Source organism: Mus musculus, chromosome 17 (genome assembly GCF_000001635.26).
Source record: "Mus musculus strain C57BL/6J chromosome 17, GRCm38.p6 C57BL/6J".
NCBI classification, from domain to species: domain Eukaryota; kingdom Metazoa; phylum Chordata; class Mammalia; order Rodentia; family Muridae; genus Mus; species Mus musculus.
Genome location: NC_000083.6, coordinates 25862309 through 25888636, shown reverse-complemented (window position 1 = coordinate 25888636; position 26328 = coordinate 25862309). Strand labels below are relative to the sequence as shown.

General features: G+C 52.9%; 4 protein-coding genes and 1 non-coding gene across 13 annotated transcripts in view; 3 read left to right on the top strand and 2 right to left on the bottom strand.

The window, feature by feature from the left end:
- Rab40c (Rab40C, member RAS oncogene family) overlaps window positions 1-6523 on the top strand; it is a 37601-nt gene extending 31078 nt beyond the window's left edge. Inside the window, exons 5-7 of the mRNA NM_139154.2 lie at window positions 3485-3562; window positions 3835-4057; window positions 4729-6523. Of these exons, the coding sequence (NP_631893.1) occupies window positions 3485-3562; window positions 3835-4057; window positions 4729-5009 (582 nt within the window). The 3' untranslated portion in view covers window positions 5010-6523. The remainder of the gene's footprint in view (window positions 1-3484; window positions 3563-3834; window positions 4058-4728) is intronic.
- Window positions 6524-7778: 1255 nt separating this feature from the next.
- Wfikkn1 (WAP, FS, Ig, KU, and NTR-containing protein 1) lies at window positions 7779-11009 on the top strand. The gene is made up of 2 exons (NM_001100454.1): window positions 7779-8773; window positions 9469-11009. Exons 1-2 carry the CDS (start codon window positions 8594-8596, stop codon window positions 10945-10947), a joined length of 1659 nt encoding a protein of 552 aa, NP_001093924.1. The 5' UTR covers window positions 7779-8593; the 3' UTR covers window positions 10948-11009.
- Window positions 11010-11473: 464 nt separating this feature from the next.
- Window positions 11474-13137, bottom strand: Mettl26 (methyltransferase like 26). Its single transcript, NM_026686.2, has 6 exons — window positions 12911-13137; window positions 12515-12677; window positions 12358-12417; window positions 12075-12142; window positions 11898-11976; window positions 11474-11687 (listed from the first exon to the last, which is right to left on the bottom strand). Exons 1-6 carry the CDS (start codon window positions 13105-13107, stop codon window positions 11640-11642), a joined length of 615 nt encoding a protein of 204 aa, NP_080962.1. The 5' UTR covers window positions 13108-13137; the 3' UTR covers window positions 11474-11639.
- A 341-nt stretch (window positions 13138-13478) lies between these two features.
- Window positions 13479-13549, bottom strand: n-TGccc7. Its single transcript has one exon. It is a non-coding gene; the product is annotated as a tRNA-Gly (tRNA).
- Window positions 13550-19896: 6347 nt separating this feature from the next.
- Mcrip2 (MAPK regulated corepressor interacting protein 2) lies at window positions 19897-24939 on the top strand. 9 transcript variants are annotated; one of them, NR_166095.1, is made up of 6 exons: window positions 19898-20012; window positions 20094-20223; window positions 22970-23102; window positions 23916-24043; window positions 24285-24386; window positions 24598-24939. NR_166095.1 is itself a non-coding variant. In NM_001378772.1 (6 exons), the coding sequence occupies exons 2-6, from the start codon at window positions 20140-20142 to the stop codon at window positions 24666-24668; spliced, it is 486 nt and encodes a 161-aa protein (NP_001365701.1). In that variant the 5' UTR covers window positions 19898-20012; window positions 20094-20139; the 3' UTR covers window positions 24669-24939. The 9 variants fall into 9 exon arrangements, 5 of the variants coding, with proteins under 5 accessions (XP_006524900.1, NP_001365701.1, NP_001365700.1 ...); NM_001378772.1 differs by having other exon boundaries at window positions 22970-23070; XM_006524837.4 differs by having other exon boundaries at window positions 19897-20223; window positions 22970-23070; window positions 24285-24434.
- The last annotated feature ends 1389 nt before the right edge of the window (window positions 24940-26328 follow it).

The following is a 26328-nucleotide window of genomic DNA, read 5'->3' as shown; positions in this document are numbered from 1 at the left end:
GGTGTGTGCCACAACCACCCAGCTTTTAGATTTTTTAACAGTAAATACATATAATTTTGAAATTAAAAACAAAAAAGAAGGGCAGAGAGATGCTTCAGTAGTTAAGTGCTTGTTGTTTGCAGGGGACCTGGGCTTGATTCCTAGCATCCATATGATGACTCCGCCATCCTTAACTCACACTCTTAAGTGATCCAAGGTCGCCTTCTGACTTTGATGAGCACCAGGCATGAACTTGATGCACAGCCATAAACACAGATAAAATTTCATCCACATAAATCTAAAAATGTTACCAAAAAATAAATTTACAAAAAGGATGTGAGGGGCAATAGCTTTGGTGGCAACACTAAACGTTATTGGGAGAAATGAGAGCAGCGGCTCAGAGACGGCCTGACTGGGGTTGGTGCTGTGCATCAAGAAGCCATGAGAAATGGAGGTGAAGATAACAAGAGACTGACCTGCTCAGTACATGGGAACTTAAAAACGTACATTTCAGGACTCTGTCTTTGCCAGTCCAAATTCTTTAGAGAGCGGGGTCTGTATCATTGTTTTTGAATCATTCTCAAAGCATCCAGCACCACTGGTTCTGGTTCTGTTCTACCTGTCATTTCTGGAAGCTCTGGTGGCTATCCTGGCTGAGAGGAACTGAGAGCATGCCCTGCACACACATCTTAGTTTGTATCTGTGGTACAAGCCCTTGGTTCCATTCCTGCCCTGTCCCCTGTGCATTCTGGGTGGGGCCAATAGCAACAAGATGGTGCTTCCCTGAGTCACCTCCAGTGGGACAAGCCATCTTAACAGAGCCTGTGCCAACAAGGGCCTGCCCGTGAGAGCAAAGCTGGGCAGGCTTTACCCAGGCAGCCTCGATAGGAGCGCCTCTTCCAGGTTGGCCGGCCTTCTGCTTACTTGTCATTGAATACAACACAAGTGCTGGTTACGGTAAACGTCAGGCGTAAACAGGAAATTCAAGGCGCCTGGCCTCGTACCATCTGCTATGTTTGTGGAAGCTTCCTGTACTGTGCACCATTTGTTTATGCTTCCATTCTTCCCAGTGTTAGCATATATAACTCAGGGAATCTGCAACTTGCACTTCACAACTTACTATGCATGTTCACTGTGATTGACAACTGTACTTACTGAGAACTTTTGGCCTTTTGTGGTTTCCGACATCCAGATAGAATCTAGAGCGTCACACATCACACGTTGTACAGTGCACTCAGCTGTATCCCCAGCCCCCTTCCTTGCCTCTGGACATTTTCTCCCTCCCTCCTATTTCTGTTGTGCCAAGATTAGAATCCAGGCCCCATGTACTGGAGGCTCCCCCTCTGCCACTGAACTCTCTCCACCCCACCATAGCCCTGCCCCTCCCGCGCCTCCCCTACCCCCCACCCCCACCCCCCAGGAAAAGAGAAAACTCTCATTTTTGGAACATGCTGAGATCAGCCTCTGAGAGTGGTCTTTGGCATACCATTGAATAAGCCTCAGGAGCCAGGATGCTCTACAGTGTGATGCTATAGTGGTACTATTGCCTCTGAAGCTCAGCCTCCTTCCCTTGGCAACAGATGAGAGCTTGCTTCCCTGTGCCCAGGCAACAGGTTCAGAGATGTATTTGTTTATTGATTTTGGGAGGCAGTTGGGACTTTGCTATTACTGTTGGTGACTTTTGTCTTAGTTACTTGGTTACTGTTCTATTGTTGTGAAGAGACACCATGACAAGGCAACTTCTTATAAAGAACACATCTGACTGGAGCTTGTATATAGTGTCAGAGGCTTAGTCCATCATCATGGCTGGGAGCATAGTGCTGTGCAGGTAGGCATGGCTCTAGAGAAACTAGGAGCTGTATATACCTGATCTACAGTGGCAGGCAAAGGGAGACTGACAGGCAAATATTGGGCCTGGCATGAACTTTTGAAACCTCAGAGCCCCACCCCCCACCCCAGCAACTCTGGTCCTCTAACAAGGACATGCTTCCTAGTCCTTTCCTGTCAGCTCCCCAGCTGGGGACGAAGCATGCAGATAGAAGCCTGTGGCAACCATTGTCATTCAAACCACCACAGTTTGTTTTTTGGTTTTTCGAAACAGGGTTTCTCTGTATAGCCCTGGCTGTCCTGAAACTCACTCTGTAGACCAGGCTGGCCTTGAACTCAGAAATCCGCCTGCCTCTGCCTCCCAAGTGCTGGGATTAAAGGCATGCACCACCACCGCCTGGCTCCACCACAGTTTTTGAAGCAGGATCTTGCCATGTAGCTCAGGCTGGCCTAGACCTAGCTATCTAGATCCTCGAGTAGCCTTGAGTTTGCAGCAATCCCCTTGCCTCAGTTTCCTGAGTGATGGGATTAATGTAGACCTCCATCTCTGCCATGTCTAGTTATTGTAAACATTAGCCTTTTTTACCCACCAGCCTGGCTCCTTGAGGTCAAGCAAACTCCAGTTTGGCTCCTCTCCATGGTAACTGGCCTCAAGGTTGGTATGGGGCCCCTCCAGGATAGAGAAGTTCCTCCCCAGTTGCTGCCCTTGCTTGAGCCAGGCCTGCTACCTACCTGTGGGTAAGGGTACTTTTGTCTCTGTAGGACCTGGGACTATCCTGAGTTTTTAGAAATGGCAACTCTGCTTCCCTCCTCCCGTTCTGATCTAACCCCCTTCTATTCCTCCTTCTCTGTCCTCCATGTCTGAGAACCTGTGGAAAGAGGAGTGGGTAGTTCAGTGGGTGGACTCTGGCTGCTGAATCTCATTCTAAGTCATCTCAGAACAGGAGAGAGGCAGGTTGGCAGTGTGCTCAACATTGCCCCTGCTGGAAAGTCCATGATAGTGGCCCCGCTGGGATGTTTGAGGCAGATGGAGATAGCCCAAAGCTGAGCTTCTAGTAATTGGTCTCTGAGGGATGTGGCAGGAAAGGCCCCGTAGCAAATTCTGCTTAGCCTGACTTGAGCAGCTCTCACTGACTACTGCTCTGTGAGTGACTGACATCCTGCGGTACAAGTTTGGAGTTGGAAAACTCAGAGCTGCCTCCATTCAGCCCCAGGTGCCCCCAGGGCAGAGTTCGCTGATGGACTGACTTCCAGAATGCTTGCCCCTCTAGTGAGTTCTATGGCTCTTCATACCCCTCCCCCGACAAAAGCTTTGACCTGTGTGCGTAAGCTTAGCCTGTGTGACTTTTGAGTAATTTCAGAGTAATGTCTGTAACTGGCCTGGATTTAAAATATTGTTAAAAGTAATTTCTGCCCCAGCCATTTTCTCAGGGGATGAATAAGATGGCATATGTGGGCTGGGCCAATTTGACTCACAGAAGGTCCCTTCCTGCTGCTCTCCCGTTGGGTGGCAGGTGCATTTCCCCCTTCAGTTCTTGGACATACTAGTGATCTGTAAAGTCTTCTGGACCGTACTCCTAGCCCTGCCTAGGAGTTGTGACCACTCCCATGCAGCAGGTTTCTCCTGGGAGCGGGTCCAGACATGCCTGTGGATAATCTCCTTCCTTCAAACTCACAGGGAATCCTTCTGGTGTACGACATCACCAACCGTTGGTCCTTTGATGGCATTGACCGGTGGATCAAGGAGATCGATGAGGTAAGTATGGATCTGTGCATCTCCGGAAGAGACTGTGGGACCAAGCTGTGATTGGGGTATGCCTGGGAGTGCTGCCACTATAGTCTTTCCTGACCCTGGGAGTGTTGTTCAGCAATAAACAACTGGACTCTGCACTTTACCTGGTTCCATCCAGGCCTTCCTAGACTCGCTGCATTGCAGAGTACAGACACTGGGAGCCCCACACATGGCCAAGTGCTGGGGGTAGCATGTGGTTGTGCCTCTGCTAAGTTCTGAACCCCCTATCTCTTAAGCATGCACCTGGTGTTCCCCGGATCCTGGTTGGGAACCGGCTGCACCTGGCCTTCAAGCGGCAAGTTCCAACGGAGCAGGCCAGAGCCTATGCAGAGAAGAACTGCATGACCTTCTTTGAAGTCAGCCCCCTGTGCAACTTCAACGTCATTGAGTCCTTCACTGAGCTCTCCCGTATCGTGCTCATGCGGCATGGCATGGAGAAGATCTGGAGACCCAATCGAGGTGGGACTGAGGCTTAGTTTCTATAGGATGCTAGCTAGTGGAGTGATGGGGTGTGATGGTGGAACTGCAGGCATTGACAGTGAAGTTAGAGTCTAGGTGGTCTCTTGAGAGCTGCAGTCATCTGGACTGCCTGCTCAGACCTACAGGAAGTAATCACTTTCCTGGCTGTGCTTTAAGCGTGGAGCTCTGCACATGCACCTTTGCCGCCGAGTGGTCACAGAGGCAGGATGTGCAACTCAGCAATGTCTGGGCCATTGTCCACACCAAACCCCTAATGATGGCTTTACTTGGGTTACTTTCTAATAGGGCTCACTGTTTGTCACAGTTTCACCCTGTGAAGTCAGAAGAGAGTGGGGTAAATAAGTCCCTCTCTTGGGCCAAAAAACTGAGTTAACCTCCAACCAGAGCTATAGTAAAGGCTGCATTCCAAAGTCAGTCTGCCTCCTCACCCACCCCCAGCCTCATAGAGCAGCTGGGCAGACCAGCAGCACTTTGAGGTCTGCTCTGCTCTAAGGCAGGAGATGGTTGCCACCCAGTGGTCAGATAGTGGGCATCCAAGAGCCCTGAGCTGGTGAGATGCAGCAGCCAGGTTTTACAGGTAGTCTGAGGACCATGTAACTCCCCTAACAAAACCTATCTGTTCCCTCCTTCATCTTGCCTTCCGCTCACAGTTTTCAGCCTGCAGGACCTCTGCTGCCGTGCCATTGTCTCCTGTACCCCTGTGCACCTCATCGACAAGCTCCCACTACCTGTCACCATCAAAAGCCACCTCAAGTCCTTTTCCATGGCCAACGGCATGAACGCTGTCATGATGCACGGCCGCTCCTACTCCCTGGCAAGTGGGGCCGGGGGCAGTGGCAGCAAGGGCAACAGCCTTAAGAGGTCTAAGTCCATCCGGCCCCCTCAGAGCCCACCTCAGAACTGCTCTCGGAGCAACTGCAAGATCTCCTAGCGGGACACATGGGTTCCGCCTGTTCAGACTTGGGGCTTACGCTGGAGCACTCCTGACCATGCGCTAGGCCCTGCTGTGTGCAGGAAGACTTGGCTACACAACCCTGCCTGGGTCTCTCCAGGCTTTCCTCCACATCTGAGCTAGTGGAGGGAGGGGCATGCAGGAGAGAACATGCTCCGCAAACCAGGCAGCAGGGCTGCTGGTGCTACGGGACCAGGGGTGAGCCAGTCCTGGACTCCAGACTGGAAGTGAGCCAGGCTCCCCTTTATTTATATGGAGAACATTTTACCTGTTTTGTACATTTTTAAAGGGCTGTCAGGGAAGCCTGGATGCCCCTCATAGCCACATCAGCCGTTGGGGAAGCTCAGGATGTCAGGGAAGGAGGGATGAAGCAGTGGTGGGGGGTTTCAGTGTTGAAGCCAGATCTTTAGATTTATAAATACCCTGCCTGGGTGTTGCTCAGAGGCCACTGGGGAACAGTGTATTTCAGATGCTTCTAGCAGCAGGCTTGGCTCCGGCTTCCATATCTGACAAAGGTGATCAGTATGCTGGGCATAGGCAAGGTTTCAGCTCCTAAGACCTAGGAGAAGAGCCGTTGATGCACCTGGGAAACCCCACTAATCCCTCCTATTGTGCCCTGGCCCTTTCAGTGATGTTTACTATACACATCTCCAGCCGGGGCTACAGAGCTTCTGGCGGGCTCCGTGCATCTGGGCATGGGCACAGGGCCTAGGACCCCAGTGTCTAGCAGCTTGTACTCATCAACCTCGGCTGTGTTTCATAGCTGCGACTTGCCTCTTGTGGCCCTTCTGCCTTTAAGTTCATGTCACTAGAATCTCTTTGACCTGTTTCTTAGTGACACTCTCTGGAACACCAAGCCCCTCCTTAGGGACTCACTGGCCTGAGCAACTTGTGAAGCCATGGACTGTTCCCCCACAATGCTCCTCCTCTCCCAGTCTGGGCTGGGCAGCCTTCTCCCCTGTGGGGATGCTGTCCCCAGTGGATGTCCTGTGTGACTGCTTCCCTGTCCTTGCCTGGTGACACAGCCCTCAGGCACGCTGGTGCTTAACTCTACCTCCTGCCCTCAGGGCCCTGGCCATAACAGGAGCCATGACCCCTGACTGGGGACCTCTAAGTGCACGTTTCCTAAGATCATCTTACCATGGATGTTACTAGGGCACTGGTAGACGCTGCGCCAGCCTGCTGTTCTGGGAGATTGAGTCAATGCCTGTAGGGAGGGACGGGGCTATGGTTGTGGGAACTGCCTGATAAGCAGCAGCCTGACCTGGGAGCCTGACCCAGAGGCTGGGTACAATCAAGCATCACCTTTCCCCACCAGTCCTGTTGCTGTTGACAGAGACCTTTTCTCTGGAATCGCGATAGAATGGTATAGACTTTGAGGACCTGGATTGGCCTGCGTGCACACCATCAACACTACACTTGCTGCTGTGGACTCCACTATTCCTGGTTCTTTGTTCTTACTTCTTTGTACAGTAAATGTACTTCAGCAGTGAGCTTGTGTCTGGCTTCATCTGACTGTGGTTTGTTGGGGGTGGTAAGGGGTGTCTGGCGGTGTGTTCTGCCACATGCTCCAGCATGGCTTTGTGCCTGACAGAATGATCCCAGGCTTTGTTAACTTTCCCCGCAGCTGACCCTGCTGACCTGCAGCCATCCATCCACTGGGTTCACATTCCCAGCCACAAAGTAGCCAGGCCTGGTTACAAGCCACACTGTTTCCGGAGGTCAGATCTTGGCCAGGTTAGACAGAGCCTTTACTCATACATAGCCCAGGGCACATAGCTTACCACAACATGAAGGATATCTGTGAGTGGGACCTGGCGTTGGTGCCTTTAGCAGGAAAGCATCTAGCAGGTCATGGCCTCTGCAGGCCATGCTCACCCAGGGTTCTAGCTCATACACTGGAAGGCAAATCCCACTGAGTGGGATTGGACAGTTCACTTTAGAGTGGCCTCTGGCTCAGGTGTCACCTGCATTTTTCCTTAGTTGCATTCTGAGCCTGTGGCCTGGCAATCCCTGCCCCCTCAACACCACAAGCTGCCTCAACGACGGCTCTTTTGTAAGGCAGCAGACACTGGCGCCTGGTAGCCATCTCTTGATCTCCTGACCAGACCAGGCTCTTATTACCCTGCCTCCTGGGTCAGGAGGTCAGACAGAGGGTCACACAGACTTTTTCCTTCCTGTCTCTGAGAAAACCACTCCCTGGGGACCTCTGGAGCCACAGAAAGGGTTTGGAAAAGCAGATTCCAGGCAGGGCCTTTGTCTTGCCACCAGCTTTGATCTCCCTCCCCTCCCCCACGGTAGTGAAGCCCCTAGTTCAGTTAAAGAATGGATGCTGGCCTTCATGGTGGATGGTTGGGGCAAGGCTTGAATGTACTTAGATCCTCCCTGAGCAACACCGAGGATGCTTGCTCTTTGATAGGTGCACTTGGCCATCCCAGAGAGCCCCATGTGTCTCAGCCTGTGTGTGACCAGCTGGCTGGCTTCTCTTTGCTCTTGTTTACACTATGTATCAGTCATTGCCATGAGACTGTCTATGGCCAGTGCACATGGGTCACCTGCTTCCACCCAGATAAGATGGCCTTTTTATTTATTTTGTACCTGCCTTGCCCATTTGAAGGAACTGAGTGGCACAGACCCTAGCTAGAAGCCAGGAGCCCAGTTTTAGAGAAACTGGTACATCTGGGAGGATGAATCCTGCCGAGTTGTGCCCTCAGCTGGTGAGATGCCAAGACCTTTTTTTTTTTTTTTCTTTTTGAGACAGTATGTTCTTATGTGGCCAAACGGGCCTGGAATTTGCTATGTAGCTATGGGCTGGCCTCAATCTGGATCCTCCTGTGTCCCGCCTACCCAGTGCTGGGGTTACAAGTGTGTACCACAGATGCCAAGTACCCTAGGGGTTTCTTACTCCATGCCAGTGGGAAAGGTGCCTTACCTATAGTTATGACAGGTGTGGCCCTTGGCTGCCTTTGGAGAAAATCTAGTCTAATAGCTGGGGCTGGACTGGGTCCCTATCCAACCTCACTGAATAGGACACTGAAGAGCAGAGGACAAAAGCCGAAATTTACCAGCCCTGCCCCTCCTCCCTGAATAGAGGGTGGGAGGGTCTTTAAGGAGACTTTGATCCCTGTTGGGCTCCAGCTTGTAGAGGGAGGGGCTCAGGTTACAGCATCCCCCTCCCTGATTGAGCTGGCCCTTCTCCGCCCCTTGGTGACCCTAGTGGTCAGTTGCTCTGGGCTTCAGGGCCTCTGGCCCCTCCCCAGCCCTTCCTCTTCTTCTATTCCCAGTCCTATGCTGACCAGAGCCTGGGAGCCACCCACAGTGGTTGGGAGAGGGCCAGCCAGTATTTTGTGGACAGGTTCTGAGAGGCCCCAGAATAACTATTCAGGGTTCAGAGAAGAGCAGCATCACCTGTGAGCTCAAGCCTTGCGGGGTCCAAGAGTCCCAGGAGAGGGTCCTTTGAGGTAGGGGGTAGTGATCCTGGGCCCAGGACCCTATAGGGTGGATGCCTATAGGGAGTCTCAGCTGGTGGCCACACACTCCCACTCCCTGGCCCTGTGGTCCCCATGCCTGCCCCACAGCCATTCCTGCCTCTGCTCTTTGTCTTCGTGCTCATCCATCTGACCTCGGAGACCAACCTGCTGCCAGATCCCGGAAGCCATCCTGGCATGTGCCCCAACGAGCTCAGCCCCCACCTGTGGGTCGACGCCCAGAGCACCTGTGAGCGTGAGTGTACCGGGGACCAGGTGAGCACTGGCATTTCATGGGATCCTGGGCCCCACCCTAGTTCTTTCCTCAGTGGGGGGAGTAGACCCCAACCCTAGGAGTCTGCTTCCTCCAGGGTTCCTCCACACTCAATTTACCTGGATTTGTGGCCATGACCTGTATGTACATGGGGCTCAAAGGATACCCCTACCTTTTTGTCCTCTGAAGAACAAGAACATCTCCAATTCCCGGACTGACTGCAACCTCACCAATCCTGTCTCTCACGTGCCTGAGCACCACTTTTTTTCTTAAGTCATGTGGGCCCAGGCCTCTGACCTACCCCTGCAAATGGCATCATCACCTTCCCAGCCCTGGCCTGTCTGTAGTCCTTTCCTCATATCCCAGACTGGGAAGGGGACAAAGAGCTCCCAAGGTGGTGCGCCCTCTGATGGCAGAGCATTTGCCTGCACACTGTTCCACCTACTCAGTAGGAATGCTAATGAGAGTTGCACAGGGGCCTTGAGGATTCAGCGGGGTTGACTAAGGTGACTGGGGTTGACTAAGGTGACTGTGTGACCTTAGTACTCCTACTGTTCAAAATGCACAGCCACAGTTTTTCACAGGGGAGGAAGCTTTGAAAAAGGCAGCTACCTCTCCCAGGATAGAGAGGCAGAGTAGTGCATAGGCAAGGCTGGGTAGGGGGTCAGGGCTCCACTAAACTGTCCCTGTCCCTCAGGACTGTGCGGCATCCGAGAAGTGCTGCACCAATGTGTGTGGGCTGCAGAGCTGCGTGGCTGCCCGCTTTCCCAGTGGTGGCCCAGCTGTACCTGAGACAGCAGCCTCCTGTGAAGGCTTCCAATGCCCACAACAGGGTTCTGACTGTGACATCTGGGATGGGCAGCCAGTTTGTCGCTGCCGTGACCGCTGTGAAAAAGAACCCAGCTTCACATGTGCTTCTGATGGCCTTACCTATTACAACCGCTGCTACATGGACGCAGAAGCCTGCCTGCGGGGTCTCCACCTGCACGTTGTACCCTGTAAGCACATTCTCAGTTGGCCGCCCAGCAGCCCGGGACCACCCGAGACCACTGCTCGCCCAACCCCTGGGGCTGCTCCCATGCCACCTGCCCTGTACAACAGCCCCTCACCACAGGCAGTGCATGTTGGGGGGACAGCCAGCCTCCACTGTGATGTTAGTGGCCGTCCACCACCTGCTGTGACCTGGGAGAAGCAGAGCCATCAGCGGGAGAACCTGATCATGCGCCCTGACCAAATGTATGGCAACGTGGTTGTCACCAGTATCGGACAGCTAGTCCTCTACAATGCTCAGTTGGAGGATGCGGGCCTGTATACCTGCACTGCACGAAACGCTGCCGGCCTGCTGCGGGCCGACTTTCCCCTTTCCGTTTTACAGCGGGCAACTACTCAGGACAGGGACCCAGGTATCCCAGCCTTGGCTGAGTGCCAGGCCGACACACAAGCCTGTGTTGGGCCACCTACTCCCCATCATGTCCTTTGGCGCTTTGACCCACAGAGAGGCAGCTGCATGACATTCCCAGCCCTCAGATGTGATGGGGCTGCCCGGGGCTTTGAGACCTATGAGGCATGCCAGCAGGCCTGTGTTCGTGGCCCCGGGGATGTCTGTGCACTGCCTGCAGTTCAGGGGCCCTGCCAGGGCTGGGAGCCACGCTGGGCCTACAGCCCACTGCTACAGCAGTGCCACCCCTTTGTATACAGTGGCTGTGAAGGAAACAGCAATAACTTTGAGACCCGGGAGAGCTGTGAGGATGCTTGCCCTGTACCACGCACACCACCCTGTCGTGCCTGCCGCCTCAAGAGCAAGCTGGCTCTGAGCTTGTGCCGCAGTGACTTTGCCATCGTGGGGAGACTCACAGAGGTCCTGGAGGAGCCCGAGGCTGCAGGCGGCATAGCTCGTGTGGCCTTGGATGATGTGCTAAAGGACGACAAGATGGGCCTCAAGTTCTTGGGCACCAAATACCTGGAGGTGACATTGAGTGGCATGGACTGGGCCTGCCCATGCCCCAACGTGACAGCTGTCGATGGGCCACTGGTCATCATGGGTGAGGTTCGTGAAGGTGTGGCTGTGTTGGACGCCAACAGCTATGTCCGTGCTGCCAGCGAGAAGCGAGTCAAGAAGATTGTGGAACTGCTCGAGAAGAAGGCTTGTGAACTGCTCAACCGCTTCCAAGACTAGTTTTATGCACGATCCCCATCCCTGCCCTCCTTCCTGCTGAATAAATGTCCTTGCCTGTGGGAGTCATAGCCTCTGGGTCCCTTCTAGCTGCAGCGCCCCCACCCCCACCCCCACCAGCACCATCTCCACCCCACTCCCACCAACACTATCTCCACCCCACTCCCCACCCCCACCAGCACCATCTCCACCCCACTCCCACCCCCACCAGCACCATCTCCACCCCACTCCCACCAACACTATCTCCACCCCACTCCTCACCCCCACCAGCACTGTCTCCACCGCACCCCCACCAGCCCTATCTATTCAGTTGGAATCCTTCCAGTAGATGGAGCTTCCAGTTCCTAGTTGAGGTCACCAAGTAGCACCAACTCACTCTTGGGAGCCCTCAGACAGACATACAAGCTTGTCTCCAGGGACATAGGAGAAAGTCAGCTCAGTCCTGCTTCAGCTACACCCACCCCAAGCCCTAATCATCTCCCAGACCGGTCCCCTTTCGCCCTCTCCCAGGTATTCCCAGCAAGCAATGTGGTATAGATAGCCCACAGTGGGCTGGAAAGGATTTATTTTAAGGCCCCTTCAGAACAGGTTCTCTACAGCCCTGTGGCCACCAGACCAGGAGGGGCTAATTTATCCCAAGGACTGAGGGAGGGGCTGAGGTCTAGCTTGTACCGTGACAACTTTTGACAGAGATGCTATTCTTTCCGAAAAATCAGGCACTTGTTGTTGGCTGGCATGTCCACCTGGAAAAACGCTTTGCTGGAGTGACTTGGTTTTTTTTTTGTTGTTGTTGTTTTTGGTTTTTTCGAGACAGGGTTTCTCTGTGTAGCCTTGGCTGTCCTGGAACTCACTCTGCCTCCCAAGTGCTGGGATTACAGGCGTGCGCCACCATGCCAGGCTGGAGTGACTCTTAATCACAGGGAGGCTCCCCACCCCCACATCGCCCTGCCTACCATCCTCTCCAGGACCAAGCCACTGGCCTGGCCTAGTTCCTCCAGAAGGACTGTGTCACGAAGCCCCCACTCTGGGTTCCTGCAGTTGGGGAGGAAGGTAGAAGGCATTTGCAGAGTTGAGGTTATGATCCCGCCTACCCTCTCTCTGAGCCAAGCTACCTCCTAGCCAGATCTGACCTGCATCTGAGGGTCAGGTCAAAGTCCACGTTGCTCTGGGGAGAGATCTTCCCATTGACGGCATAGGGCTGTGAGAACAAGACACAATACATAGGCCCAAAGTCAGTCGTTCCCACACAGCTAGTTTGCAGGATAGGATGGAGTTCTTTCCATAGGAGTATAGAAAGAATAACTTTTTTCTGCACTCAAGAAGGAAAAGGGCTAGCTAGGTCCCGGGCCCTGGGCTTCAAGAGTGGGGAAACACCCAAGGCTGATAGGGGTGTCTTAAGGTAGGGTCACTCACCCCGTAGGTGATCAGCACAGCCTTGGTTTTGAGCAGGTGTCCTGCTGCTCTAAAGAGCCCCTGCAGAGGAAGGCAAGTAGGGCACAGTAAGCCGGGAGCTGGAGACTCATGCTTTCCTCTTTGCAACGTGAAAGCTGGGCTCCACAGTGGTCCCCACCTCTGTGCAGTTCAGGGGGCTGATGTGGATCATATTGATGCAGAGCAACAGGTCCAGCGATCGGGGTGGGATGCCGCCCCATTGCTCCCACTCCCAGGTCACGTCCAGGTACAGCGGAGCCTTCACATTGGACAACCCTTGGGCTCGGGTGGTGGCGGCAATGCTGTGGAGAGCAGCAGCGCATGGGCAAGGGCTGACGAGGCCCCTCAGTGATCGGGGTGTGGGGGGAAAGTCCTGAGGAGCAGCAAGCGGGTATCTTTGTCGACCCTACAGCCCATTGCTTCTACTACCTCAGTCTGGCACCCAAACCTAGGCCTGTCCTGATTTCCGGTCTGCCAGCCCCGCCGTTCACTCAGCCCCAAGCGGCCGCAAGGGAAAGACACCGCGCCGCCGCACCTGTCCAGGCAGCGTTGGTCCACGTCCGACGGCTGCCACTCGGCATTCGGGAAGGCCTGTGCAAAGTGTGCCGCGTGCTGTCCAGAGCCCGAGGCCACCTCGAGCACGCGAACACAGCGCTGGGCAGGATCCACATACTGGCGGAGTACGGACAGGATGGGCTCCTTGTTTCTCTCAGCAGCCGCAGCCATCATCATCGCAGCGGTGCGGCCAGCCCCAGCCAGAATGCGCGCGGGGCACCACGGGAGCTGTGGTCCAGCTCCTGCGCGGGGCACTACGGGAGTTGTGGTCGAAAGGGCCAGCCGCTTGCAACAGTATAACTGTTAGGAGGCCTCTCAACTCCTAAAAGGGTTTGCATCTGCGGGAAACTGATTCCGGCGGCCGGGATTTAGCGGTGACTTCGGACAAGGAACAAGGCTCGAGTAGAGGCTATGGTTTCCTGGAGTCTTTCAGCTGTATTTGTTTAAAAGCTCATTTGTTGCGTTTGCGCCTCACCTTTTTTGGAATGGTGTTTAAGATTGCAAGGCATCCTTCCTTTTCAGAGATGAACGGGAAAATAAAAAGAACATGCGCCGCCCGGGAATCGAACCCGGGTCGCAAGAATGGGAATCTTGCATGATACCACTACACCAGCGGCGCTGTTGAGCGAGACTGCAGTCCGTAGGGCATACGAATTGTGACGCAAGCATGTTAATGTAACAGCATTATGCCTGTGTCTTTTCTGTTGCGCTCCGTTTCTCTATTGGCAAGCGTTTGCAGAACAACATATCCCACCAGATCCCAAAGTGTTGTTGCTGTCGTCCAAGGGAAAGGAGAAAATGTGGGTACCGTGAGATTTATAGACAGGATTTGGTTCTGCGCCATGGAAACCATAGCGGTCGCGATCTCTTGGAAGCCTGAGGTCGCGCTCAGGTCCTGAGGTTCAACAAGCCAAGCCTTGTGGGCATGGGCGGTAACAGAATGGAGCTTGGGGAACCCAGATGCAGGAATCCTCGGGTCTGGGACACTTTGGGCTCAGATGAGCTTTGTGTGACGCTGAGACGGCTGGCATTAGCTCGAGGTCCACGGATAGATAGCAGGAGGCGGTCAGTGACTATTGAAATGAAATTCGAAGCGACAAGTGCACGGACAAGGGTACTTCTCTGATTCTCACCTTTGTGTGGTTTGAAGTGGTTCATTTCTCACAGGGGCTGGATTTTAGAAAATGTCCGAGACGTTCACGCTTGATTGCCAACAGTTAGTTCAAAGGTTGCGTGGGCTACTCTGCCCCATACTACATCATGGAGCTCAGGGTTAAACATGGCTCCTGCTTGGGGCTGTGTTTGAGGTGTCTATTCAGCCGGAGTGACCAGGGGTGTGAGTGTAGTCAAACTGTTAAACTATGTGAGTGACATGGCCCAAGGATGAGATATAGGGTGGCCACTCTAGAAATGCCTCTGAAAAGTTATCAGTCCAGACTCGGGGAAAGTCCTGAAGTCCAACCCCTCACCCACTCTGAGCAGCCCCTGACAGATGGTTATGGATGTCTGACATTGGTAGTGACCTTGACTGGACCTGAGTCAGACTCTCCCTTTTACAGCCTCAGCCTCTGCATACCTGGCTTGCTTTTCCCATAGATTATTCGTGGGATTTTGGGCAGAGGAGCTGGGGGTGTGAGCATCTTCCATATGTCCAAGTTCAGGAGAGGTCGTGGATGATTCTTTCTCTCCATCAAAGTGCAACACTGTTCTAAACATGCCCTGTCTCAAGGAGAGCCCCTGGAAGAGGGCCTGGGACAGCCAGGGAGCTACTTAAATTTCAACTGGGGCCTGTTGGTGGTGGTACTGGAGAGTCAGAGGCTAGTCCACAGTGAGAGAAACTGTCTGGAAAACAAAACAAACAAAACAAAACAAAGAATCAAAATTAATTCTTTTTTTTTTTTTTTTTTTTGGTTTTTCGAGACAGGGTTTCTCTGTATAGCCCTGCCTGTCCTGGAGCTCACTTTGTAGACCAGGCTGGCCTCGAACTCAGAAATCTGCCTGCCTCTGCCTCCTGAGTGCTGGGATTAAAGGCATGCGCCACCACGCCGGCCAAAACTAGTTCCTAAAGCATCGCGTAGCATATACACATTTAGTCTCAGCACACAGAGAAACCCTGTCTGAAAAATAAACAAACAAAAAACCAGGAAATAGGGAGACTGATGACAGCCCTAGATTGATCTTCTTGCTTCCCCTTCCCCACAGGGAGGCTGCGTTAGAGAACAGCGCTCAACAAGACATTTAAGGGTTCTTGGCCTCTGGTTAATACCCTCCTGTGGGAGTTGCTGCTCTGGATGCACCAACACTTTCCCTAATTACTGAGGTCAGAGGCCATCAGATGGGAGAGGAGACTTTGCTTGCAGTTGGCCTGTGTGAGCACCTGCTTCCTGGAGATCCTGAGTGCCTGATGCTGGCCATTGTCTGGACCCTGTAAGTTGGACTCTCCAGCCATGGCAAGCAGTTGTTGAGGCTGGGTTCCTGTTAAGGTCAGACATGCAGGCTCCTGGAGCTGATTTTGGCTTTTTCAAATGAGTTTATCTTTATTACCAAATTATCAGGGCCCTTGAGAGCCCCAGGTCTTAGATTTTGTGTTGTGTTAGAAACCTACGTTACTCTGGTCCTTCCACACTCTCCTAGCTTTGGCCTCTGTCCTGGCTTCTCTCTCTGGGGTTAGCGTAGAGGCAATACTTGATGAGTGAGCATCCAGCCTCGCTATATTTCTCCCTTAGAGGCACTGGTGTCTTTGTCTCACACAGCCTGAACTGAGCAGGACTCACATTCTTTTCCTTAGCCCAGTCCCACGTGTCTATGGTCACTGAGTCCAGTGCCCCTGAGGTTTCTCCCCAGCCCTTACTGTTGCCCTTCTTGCTTCTCTGTGCCCTCTGTGGCTACTGTAACAAATTAACCCAAAGCTTGGTAATAGAAAACAAGTTTGTTTTGTTACACTTCTGGAGACCAGAAATCCAAAACAAAGGTGCTGGATCACTGTCTTGGCCACTTGACTGTGACTCCATCTCTGCTTCATTTTCATACCAACTCCTCTGTGTTCAGATATCCCGTGTCTTCCTCTGAAAAGGGCATAGTCAGGGCCTGGAGGCTCCACCCAGGACATCTCTCTTATGGTTCTAGCTGTGATCTCCCATATCCCTCACTCCCTCAGATGTCAGGCTGCCCAACTGACATTCTACCAAGGCTCCATCCTCACAGGACCTAGGAACACTGCACCTGGGAAGACTTCACTGTTGAGCCCAACCCCCAACAGGCTATCTGCCCCTTCAACACATCTTTCCACCTCCTCAACTGAGATCACCTCCTACTCCATAGAGATCACTAGACTCCCACCTCTGTCCCCACCCCATCCCCCTGACCTCATCTGCCCATGCCCTAACCTCAGAACAAGGTCACCTGAAAACCCTTCTTAGGGCTTCCGAACCCAACCCTGGGCTTCTGCTATTGAATGAATGTCTTGCCCTCTAGTTCTGGCCAATGATTATCTAAGCAAAGACTGAGTTTGTCCATTGGTGAGTTTGTATGAGACTGGGCTTTAATAGTAGCTAGTTAGGGTTGCATATTATTTGTAAGGGACCTGTCACAAGGGAGCTCCTGTGGTATGCATGCTTTCCACAGGACCTTAGATGCTTCCGTCCCTTACTGTGCTTCATTCTGACCCAACTGATCCTTCCTGCCCCTTGCTGGGCAGTGGTGGCACACGCCTTTATTCCCAGCACTCAAGAGGCAGAGGCAGAGGCAGATCTCTGTGAGTTCAAGGCCAGCCTGATCTACAAATCTAGTCCAGGATATCCAGGGTTGGTTCCAATGAGAAACCCTGTCTCAAAACAAAACAAAACAAAACAACAACCAAACTAGCATGAGCTCCCAGGATCCTGTTCTGCCTTCCTACCATGTATGAGTGATTAAACAGTATGCTGTAGGCCATCTGAGTCAGGCCACAGTGGCCTTGGAGGGAAAGGTCACTAAGGGTGGGTCAGGCATTATGTAAGTGGGAAGGGACAAGTTTAGCCAGGAAGCAACCCTCCCTCCCTCCCTCCCTCCCTCCCTCCCTCCCTCCCTTCCTTCCTTCCTTCCTTCCTTTCTCTTTCTTTCTTTCTTTCTTTCTTTCTTTCTTTCTTTCTTCCTTCCTTCCTTCCTTCCTTTCTTTCTTTCTTTCTTTCTTTCTTTCTTTCTTTCTTTCTTTCTTTAACATTAGCTATCTTTTTTTGTTTGTTTCTTTCTTTGGTTTTTCAAGACAGGGTTTCTCTGTATAGCCCTGGCTGTCCTGGAACTCACTTTGTAGACCAGGCTGGCCTTGAACTCAGAAATCTGCCTGCCTCTGCCTCCTGAGTGCTAGGATTAAAGGCGTGCACCACCACGCCCGGCAACATTAGCTATCTTTTTTCAATTTTTTATTAGATATTTTCTTCATTTATATTTCAAATGCTATCCCGAAAGTCCCCTATACCCTCCCCCCTTGCCCTGCTCCCCTTCCCACCCACTCCCACTTCTTGGCCCTGGTATTCCCCTTACTGAGACCTATAAAGTTTGCAAGACCATGGGGCCTCTCTTCCCAGTGATGGCTGACTAGGCCATCTTCTGCTACATATGCAGCTAGAGACATGAGCTCTGGAGGTACTGGTTAGTTCATATTGTTGTTCCACCTATAGTGTTGCAGACCCCTTCATCTCCTTGGGTACTTTCTCTAGCTCCTCCATTGGGAGCCCTGTGTTCCACCCAATAGAAGACAATGACCATCCACTTCTGTATTTGCCAGGCACTGGCACAGCCTCACAAGAGACAGGGTCCTTTCAGCAAAATCTTGCTGGCATATGCAATAGTGTCTGTGTTTAGTGGTTGATTATGAGATGAATCCTCGGGTGGGGCAGTCTCTGGATGGTCCATCCTTTCGTCTCAGCTCCAAGACTCACTCTTTCTTTCTTTCTTTCTTTCTTTCTTTCTTTCTTTCTTTCTTTCTTTCTTTCGGTACAACTCCAGGCCTTAACTCTCTTCCCAGATCCACACTCACCTTTGCAGTCACAGGCCTGGTACCAGCAGATTGAAACATTTCCTTCTGAAGGAGGGAAGCTCTTAAGACTTAGGAAGGCGATATGAAACTTGTGAAGCTCAGGAAAACCTCAAGATTCAAATTCCCAGGTGCTATATAACCAGGTGCCAAGTGCTAGGAGAGAGGAGACTTTGTTTGTTTGTTTGTTTGTTTGTTTGTTTTCGAGACAGGGTTTCTCTGTGTAGCCCTGGCTGTCCTGGAACTCACTCTGTAGACCAAGCTGGCCTCGAACTCAGAAATCTGCCTGCCTCTGCTTCCCAAGTTGTGTGCTGCCACCACTACCCGGCTGAGAGGAGACTTTTTTTTTTTAAAGATTTTTTATTTATTTAATATGAGTACACTGTGGCTGTCTTCAGACACACCAGAAGAGGACATCAGATCTTATTACAGATGGCTGTGAGCCACCATGTGGTTGCTGGGAATTGAACTCAGGTCCTCTATAAGAGCAGTCAGTGCTCTTAACCACTGAGCCATCTCTCCAGCCCCGAGAGGGGACTCTTAAGTAGGGTTGGGAAAGAAGCTCCCAGGATCAGCACTCATGAGCTGTCACCTATACTGTGGTGGGCTTTTTGGTGACATAGTGAGAGTCACCCATGCTCCAGTAAGTAACCGCAATAAACTCACTGGCTCATCAACTAGACATGAGTGAGATGTCTCATGCCTCCCTAGTACACTCAACAGTCTTCTCAGAGCTGGAGAAGGCCTTTCACTCTCCAGCCCCGCTCTGCATAATGTAAGGCCAAAGGCCCAGGGCCAAAGGAATGAAGGCTTGGTCACCTGGGATAAAAGTCCCCTGGAGTTCCTTAGATACTCTGGAATTCAGGTGGACCAGCTACCCACCCTCACTCCTTCCTCACTGTTCGTCTTGCTTAAGTGGTCCAAGACTTGACAGACCTGCCTCCCCTAGTCCCTAGTGCCTGCAGACTGACCCTCCTCAAATATGACAATAGGAACCTTAAGGCCAGGTGTTGGTGGCAGGGGCAGCACAAGTCTTGGCAGATACAGTTCAAGACTTCACATCACGCCGGGCAGTGGTGGCGCGCGCCCTTAATCCCAGCACTCGGGAGGGAGAGACAGGCGGATTTCTAAGTTTGAGGCCAGCATGGTCTACAGAGTGAGTTCCAGGACAGCCAGGGCTACACAGAGAAACCCTGTCTCAAAAAACCAAACCAAACCAAACAAAAAACCAACAGCAAAAAAAGGAGACCTGGGGGCGGGGGGGGGGGGTACGGGGGGGGGGTCAGGCTGCTTCCACTCTTGCTGGGTTCTTCCTCCTTCCAGGCTGTACTGGGAAACCCTGTGGCTCTCCCCACAGACCTAATTTCCAGCTTCCCCAGTAGTTGGGGAAAAGGCTCAGGACATGAATTGAAGAGCGGTTAGTATAGTACTTTAGGAATAGGGTACCCCCTGAGGGCTCTGTGTTCTCCTGGTCTTCTGGTTCCACAGTACTTTAGATCTACTTAAACACTCTTAGAGCACTCATTCTAAAGCTGACTCCTGACACAGTGATCCCCAACAATCCAGGCTTGTCCAGGCACTTGGCTGGGTGGTGGTGGTGTCTCAAATATGAGCTGGAATACTGGTGTTTTTAGAGACTGTTCAGGGTCCCTAGCACTACCCTAGTACACAAAGGGCCCTCCTCAACTGAAAGAGCCTCTCTCTCTGAAATCTCAGACAGATACACAAGCACACACATGCACACTCGCACATGCACGCTCCAGTCTAGAGATGGCATACCCCTTGGCGAGTACAACCCGTTCTTAGCTCAAATTTAGTGACTTGGCCAATTTTCCAAAGGGTTGGGAAGGCTACCAAGTAGGCGAAGCTCCTTTAAGGGCAGGGGGCGTGTGTGGGTCGCTCCGCCCCTTTGCCCGTCCTCCCTCCTTAAAGGGGCCGAGCCTCTGGGACCGCAAAGTGAAGCTGGTGGAGGGTGCCTGATCTGGCCGCTGCCAGGGGCGGGCGGGACGGCGCACCATGTACACTATCACCAAGGGGCCCAGCAAGCTGGTCGCGCAGCGCCGCACAGGTGCGCAGGGCGGGCGGGCAGGCGGGACGTCCTGACCGCTGGCTCGCGGCGGCTGACAGCGCCCTCCGCCCCGGCCCGCAGGTCCCACACAGCAGCAGGTGGAGAGCAGGCTTGGCGAGCTCCTGAAATGCCGGCAGCCGGTGCCGCCGACCGCGCTACCCGCGCACCTGCAGCCCTCGGCACAGACTCAGGGACCCTGGCCCCTTGCAAGGTGAGCCAGGCCGCCGGGCACGAGGGTGACCTTGGAGAAGGTTGATGGGGACCACGCGTCCTGGTGGGCAGGGGGCGGGGCGCAGGCAACTCGTGCACTTCTGCTCGCCGGCTACTTCTGGGCCCAGCTGGCTTGAGTGGACCCTGGTGGCCACGTGGAGCCTTGAGGGCTTCCGACCAATCCCGCCTGTCAAGGACCGCAAGTACTCAAAACCGAGGGACCTGGTGACCTTGGGCCGCTAACTTGGACCCCTTGGGAAGTGGTCGAGGTCAAAGTTGGGGAAAGTTGCCCAAGGCCCTGGCTCTCAAGGACTTCAGGCCCTGTCCTTGCAGAGCAGAAGAAGCGCACGTGTTCCCGCTGGTCTTATCAGGTCCCTGCCCTTCACTAACACCCTGGGACACTGGAGCCCTCCTCCCCAGCAGTTGCCCGCGCCTGTGGGTTCCAAGAGTTTTCTGATTTTCCTAACCCGCAATGTGTCTAGGGAAGTTCAGCCCTAGCTACTTGGATTTCAGCCAGTGTGACCTGGAAGTGATCCCACTCAACCAAGGCTGAACCTTTTACTTCTTTGGCTCCATTTACTGTTTCCTGTATCGGTAGACTGGACTCTGCAGGCATGTAGGCTCTACTCTGGTAGAGGTGGCATGTGAACCGGTTAAGAGAGAGCACCAAAGAGACCACAATCTCGAGGGAGGCCAAGAGTTAGACTCGTCTCAGCAGGGGAGTCTGTGTGGCTGGCTCCACCCCTCTTAGCTCTCAGCTACTAGGCTTCGGAAGCTATAGGTAGGAGATGCCTGTGTGGCCTGTGTTTGCCCTAGGGGACATCCGTATGACATCGGTTTATGTCCTTATTGCCCTTATGTCTCTGGGAGAACTCTATGGTGCAGATGTATAACCACAAAGTGGTTACCCAGACAGGGAGTTTGGAGCTGCCTTGGTGACTGGCCTATCTCTACCTGGGAAACACCCCCCCCACCCCCCACCCCCCACCCCCACCCCAGAGACAGGGTTTCTCTGTGTAGTCCTGGCTGTCCTGGAACTCACTCTGTAGACCAGGCTGGCCTGGAGCTCAGAAATCCGCCTGCCTCTGCCTCCCGAGTGCTGGGATTAAAGGTGTGCGCCACCACACCCGGCGGGAAAACACCTTTTAAAGTCCTTATTGTTGGGGGACAACACGGACAGGCTTGTGGCAATATTTGGGTCAGTGTCCAGGAAGAGGAGAAGGTAGTAACACTCTCCAGAATGCTGAGTTGCAAGAGACACCACACTGCGTGTTTCCTCTAAAAAGGCTTCAGTAAGATAAGCTGATGTGAAGGCCTGGACTCATCTGTCAGCAACCAGGGAGAACACCTGACGCCCGGGAGATTGGTTTCCTGTCCTGAGTTCTGGGAACTGAGGAGATAGGCTAAGGAGTCTTCCCTATGTCCTCTGAGGTGGCCCTTTCCTGGGCTGGGAACTCCCATCTCCAATAGGACCTTCACATGGAATTTTACCTCTAGTCCTTTGTCTTTTCAAGGCCACCCATCAGTCACCCATGTCCACCAGCATCAGGGAACACAGGAGGCACTGGTCATTCTCCTGCTGCTGTGGGGCAAAATCATGAAGCTTTCAACCCACTAAATGGCTAGGCATGGGTGCTGCCAGTTATGGTGGCCAGGCCTGTGCCTCTGACATATTCTTTTCTCCTGGCGGCAAGAGACAGATGGGGGAGACTTGAGATGCGACCATGTTACCACCTACCCCACCAAGAGCAGATTGAGAAAATGTTCAGGGACCACTGGGCAGAAGAGCCTTGGGACAGAGTCAAGGTTGGGAGTACTGGGGTCAGAATACTGCTAAATCTTGAAATATTGATTTTGAATCTTGATGCCCTTCGCTGTGTGTCACAGGCAGGGAGATCCCAGGCTGAAAGATGAGTGACCGGTCACCTTGAGGGGGTAGGAGAGTACATGAGAGGATGTCTATGGGGCACTATGGCCTGGTGCTGCAGCAGGCAGTGGGCCTAGAAGTGGATACAGGTGCACTCTGGGATTAGTGCCCTTTCCCCTACAGAGCCTGGTCTTATATAACCACGGCCTCTAAGCAGAAGCTGGGCAGGGCTCAGCATGGTGGTGCAGCACTTGCCCTCTGGGGCCCTTTCCAGCTCCAGGGCCACCACCTTAATCCACAGCCCCTGGCTGGGATTTCCTTTTGTTTGTTTTTTAAAGAATCAATGTAAGGCACAGGTAGGTGTGCTACTACACACCCACCTATGTCCTGGTACTTAGGAGGATGTCTGTTAGTCTAGATCCCGCCTCAACCAAACAAAAGACATAAAAAGACTCAGTGTCCAATCCCAACAGCTCGCTCGCATTGAGCTTCAGCCCTTTCGGGGGCAGAGGTGGTTGCAGGCAAGGGGGTGGGGGTTTCCATTTGGAATGCCTTTATGCACCGGGGCATGGTGGCTTGAGCCTTTAATCCCAGTACTTGGGAGGCAGAGGCAGGCATATTTCTGAGTTTGAGGACAGCCAGGTCTACAGAGTGAGTTCCAGGACAGCCAGGACCACACAGAGAGACCCTGTCTAGAAAAAAATAAAAATGCCTTTATGCCCTCTAGTTTACCAAATACACAGGTACCCGTGGGTTTGGGAGGAGTCCTGCCTCCTCTGGTCTCCACTGGCACATCTAAAATTTTCTGTAGCCACCAGACCTGGCCAGACCTGGGGCTGGCAGGACCCTGTACCCCTCAAGACCCTCCTCTTTATTTTAGTGCCCCTCTCACCTGAGGAGGAACCCAGAGCGGCGTGGGGCACCTGAGCCCAGGAAGGCGAGCAGGCCTGCCGGGACCGCGAGTGCCTGGCGGAGTGGCAGGTGCAGCCCAGGACTCCCACCTCCTACTGTAGGTGCGGCCCCATTCCCTCCGTGGCCCCACCCCAGGCTTCACGAGCACAGGGCTTGGTCAGTTGCCGCCAGTCAACAGAGATGGCACATTACTGCCCTGTACTGCCCTGCACTGCCCTGCCCTGCCCTGGGCCTGCTTGGCCTCACCCCTGGGCCTACACCCCTTGATATAGAGTACAGCACAGGGTTATGGGGTGGGGGAGCATCTCATTCAATTTGCCCCTTTTCTCTTGCCTTGAGGAGTGGGTCAGGCTTAAGGTCATGTTTTTCCCAAAGAGACAGCCCAGCATTTTGTGTTCCTCTCCCAGGGGTCTGGGGGCAGCCGGGGACAGGGACGAGTAAACGCCGATCCATCCTTGTTTGGTCTGTGTTCAACAGTGGGGGGTGTCATTGAGGACATCTCTAGAAGAAGGGGACTATGCTTGATGGGTGGAGATGGCAAAAGGTTCTGATCATGTTGAGGTCTGACCCAGACTGCTGGAAGCCTGCCTGGTGGGGATTGGGAGTGCAGAGGAGTGGTCTCTGGGACCCCTGCTGAAGGTCTGGATACAGAGCTGGACTCTTTCTGACTTGCAATCACTCACCTTCCCTGGGCCCAGAGCTACAGAGCTGAGCTGCAGTCAGCTCAGGGTCTGAAAGCAGAGAGGCCTTGTTTCGAAGCAGCTAAGGGCAGCTGCTCTGGTTAAGGAAGGGTCTAGTTTGGGCCTGGGCCTATGCAGGTGCAGTGGGTATGTACCAGGGCCGCTCTTGAACCCTGCAAGGTAGCTCCTGGACATGGCTGGTGCCAACTGTATCTCTCTCCTACCCTCCCACAGTTCTGGGCCAAGACTTGTATTCAATCGAGTAAACGGCCGGCGACCCCTCACCACCTCCCCATCCCTCGAGGGGACCCAAGAGACCTACACAGTGGCCCACGAGGAGAACGTCCGATTTGTGTCCGAAGGTAGTAAGGGACCAGGGGGTGTGGCTCAGGCCACAGAATTCCAGTACTGTGGCCATGGCTTGGCCTTGTCCTTCCCCACAATACCCTGACTCCTAGCAGGTCACGGGCTAGACTTTTCCTTGGCTCTCTGCCTGGTCATGTCCATTCCTTGAGCTGGGCTGGAGTGCAAGGTGGCCCCCAGGTGCTGGGGTGGGAGGGACACCAGGGGCCCGGTTCATTCTAACTGTTCCTTCCCCCACAGCCTGGCAGCAGGTAGAGCGACAACTGGATGGCGGCCCTGCCGATGAGAGTGGCCCACGGCCTGTGCAGTATGTGGAGAGCACTCCTGATCCCCGGCTACAGAGTGAGCCTTCTCCTATGCCTCAAATCCCTAAAGAACCCTCTATACCAGGTAGCCTCAGGTAGTTGGGGAAGGAGGTGCTGGGTCAGAGTCTCCTGTTTTCCATTAATTGCTGTGCTTAGAGTCCAGATTAGGGGGTGTGATCAGCTAGAGGGCAGAGGTACCAGCCAGCTTGAAAAGCAGCATCACTGCCTGACATTTATTCTACCCACAGACTTTGTACCTATTGACCTCGATGAGTGGTGGGCACAGCAGTTTCTGGCTAAAATCACCAACTGTTCCTAGCAGCTGTCCGGGAAGGAATGTTGCCATAGTGGACCCTTTGCCAGAAGAGGACCATGGTGCGCCGATCCACCTTGTGGCCTGGCTGGGTACCGGCCACACCTGAAGTGCCAACATTTGGACTTTTGCACCTGTTGTTCCCTTGGCTTGGCTGTCCCAAGCTGCCAGAGCCAGGGGCCAAACCTGTCTAACCTCAGTCCTGCTCACTGTGCCCAGGGACCAGCCCCTGGGGCTGGCAGGGAGGAGTTCAGGCTAATAAAGTTGAGAAACTGCCCTTTCGGGTGTTGGTGATTGGTGAATGGTGGGGGATGTGTGTTGGGGCCACGAGTCTACTAGTTCTCAGTCTCAGCTTCTAGCCTCCCCTAACACTTTGTGATACTCGGAATTGAACTGAGGGTCTCACACAGGCTAGGTATCTGTTCTACTGACCTACTGACCTATATCCTCTGCCTTCTGTTTACTACTACTTCTTCCTCTTCTTCTTTGTTTTTTTTGTTTTGTTTTTTGTTTTTTTGGTTTTTTTTGTTTTGTTTTTTTGTTTTGTTTTTTTGGTTTGGTTTTCAAGACAGGGTTTCTCTGTATAGCCCTGGCTGTCCTGGAACTCACTTTGTAGACCAGGCTGTCCTCGAACTCAGAAATTCGCCTGCCTCTGCCTCCCGAGTGCTGGGATTAAAGGCATGTGCCACCATGCCCGGCCCTCTTCTTCTTTTGAAACAGCATCTCAGTGTGTAATCCTGGTTTACCTGCAGTTTGCTATGTAGATTAGTCTAGCCTTGAGTCCACAGAGACCTGCCTTCCTCTGCTTCCTAAGTGCTGGAATAAAGACATGTGCCACTAGCCTGGAACTTTTGATCCTCCTGCCTCCCCAGTAGCTGGGATTATAGACTGGCTTGCAGTATCCCCCTCCTAGTCACAACCTCTTTACTCTTGGACTAGAAGAAGTTAAGCTTTGTCCAGCTCTGTTTTTTTTTTTGTTTTTGTTTTTTTTTTTTGTTTTTTTTTTTGAGACAGGTGGCTGGCTGGCCTGGAACTCACAGAGTGTTGGGATTAAAGACATGCCCCACCATGCTGCGATAACTAGGGTGATGAGGTCCTTGACCAGCTCATTTTGGAAATATGTAGTTTCAAGCTGTCTCATCTGAATCCACTACCTCTTTTTCTTGACAATGGCCAAAGTCAGACCCAAGACCCAGGTGATACTGGAGTGAGATATAGGAAAGAGTTTGTTTTCTCTGCCGATTAAAGAATTAAAAGGAAGAAATCTTGGTGATACTGGAGAAATCAAGGTCCCCTCTTGGGGTTCTTAAGTTTCATTAATATATGGATTTTAAACGGCCAGGCAGGAGGATCTCTGAGTTCAAGGCCAGCCTGCTCCCACATAGTGAGTTCTGGGACAGCCAGGACTACACAGAGATATTCTGTCTCAAAAAGACAGACAGAAAGAGACAAGAAAGAGAATGGCCACAAACAAGCTCAAGGACAAAACCAGACTGAAATAGAAGTTTGGGAATTTATTAGCCTTTAAAGGGAAAACCCCAAGGCAGGCAGCTATAAATGTTCTAAACTGCTGTGGGGGAAGGAAGAAGAAAAGCTTTGCTCTTAGAGATAAGGTCAGCTACCTTGCAGAAGGGCCTCTGAAGGGAATGGCTGGCCCAGGCCTTTA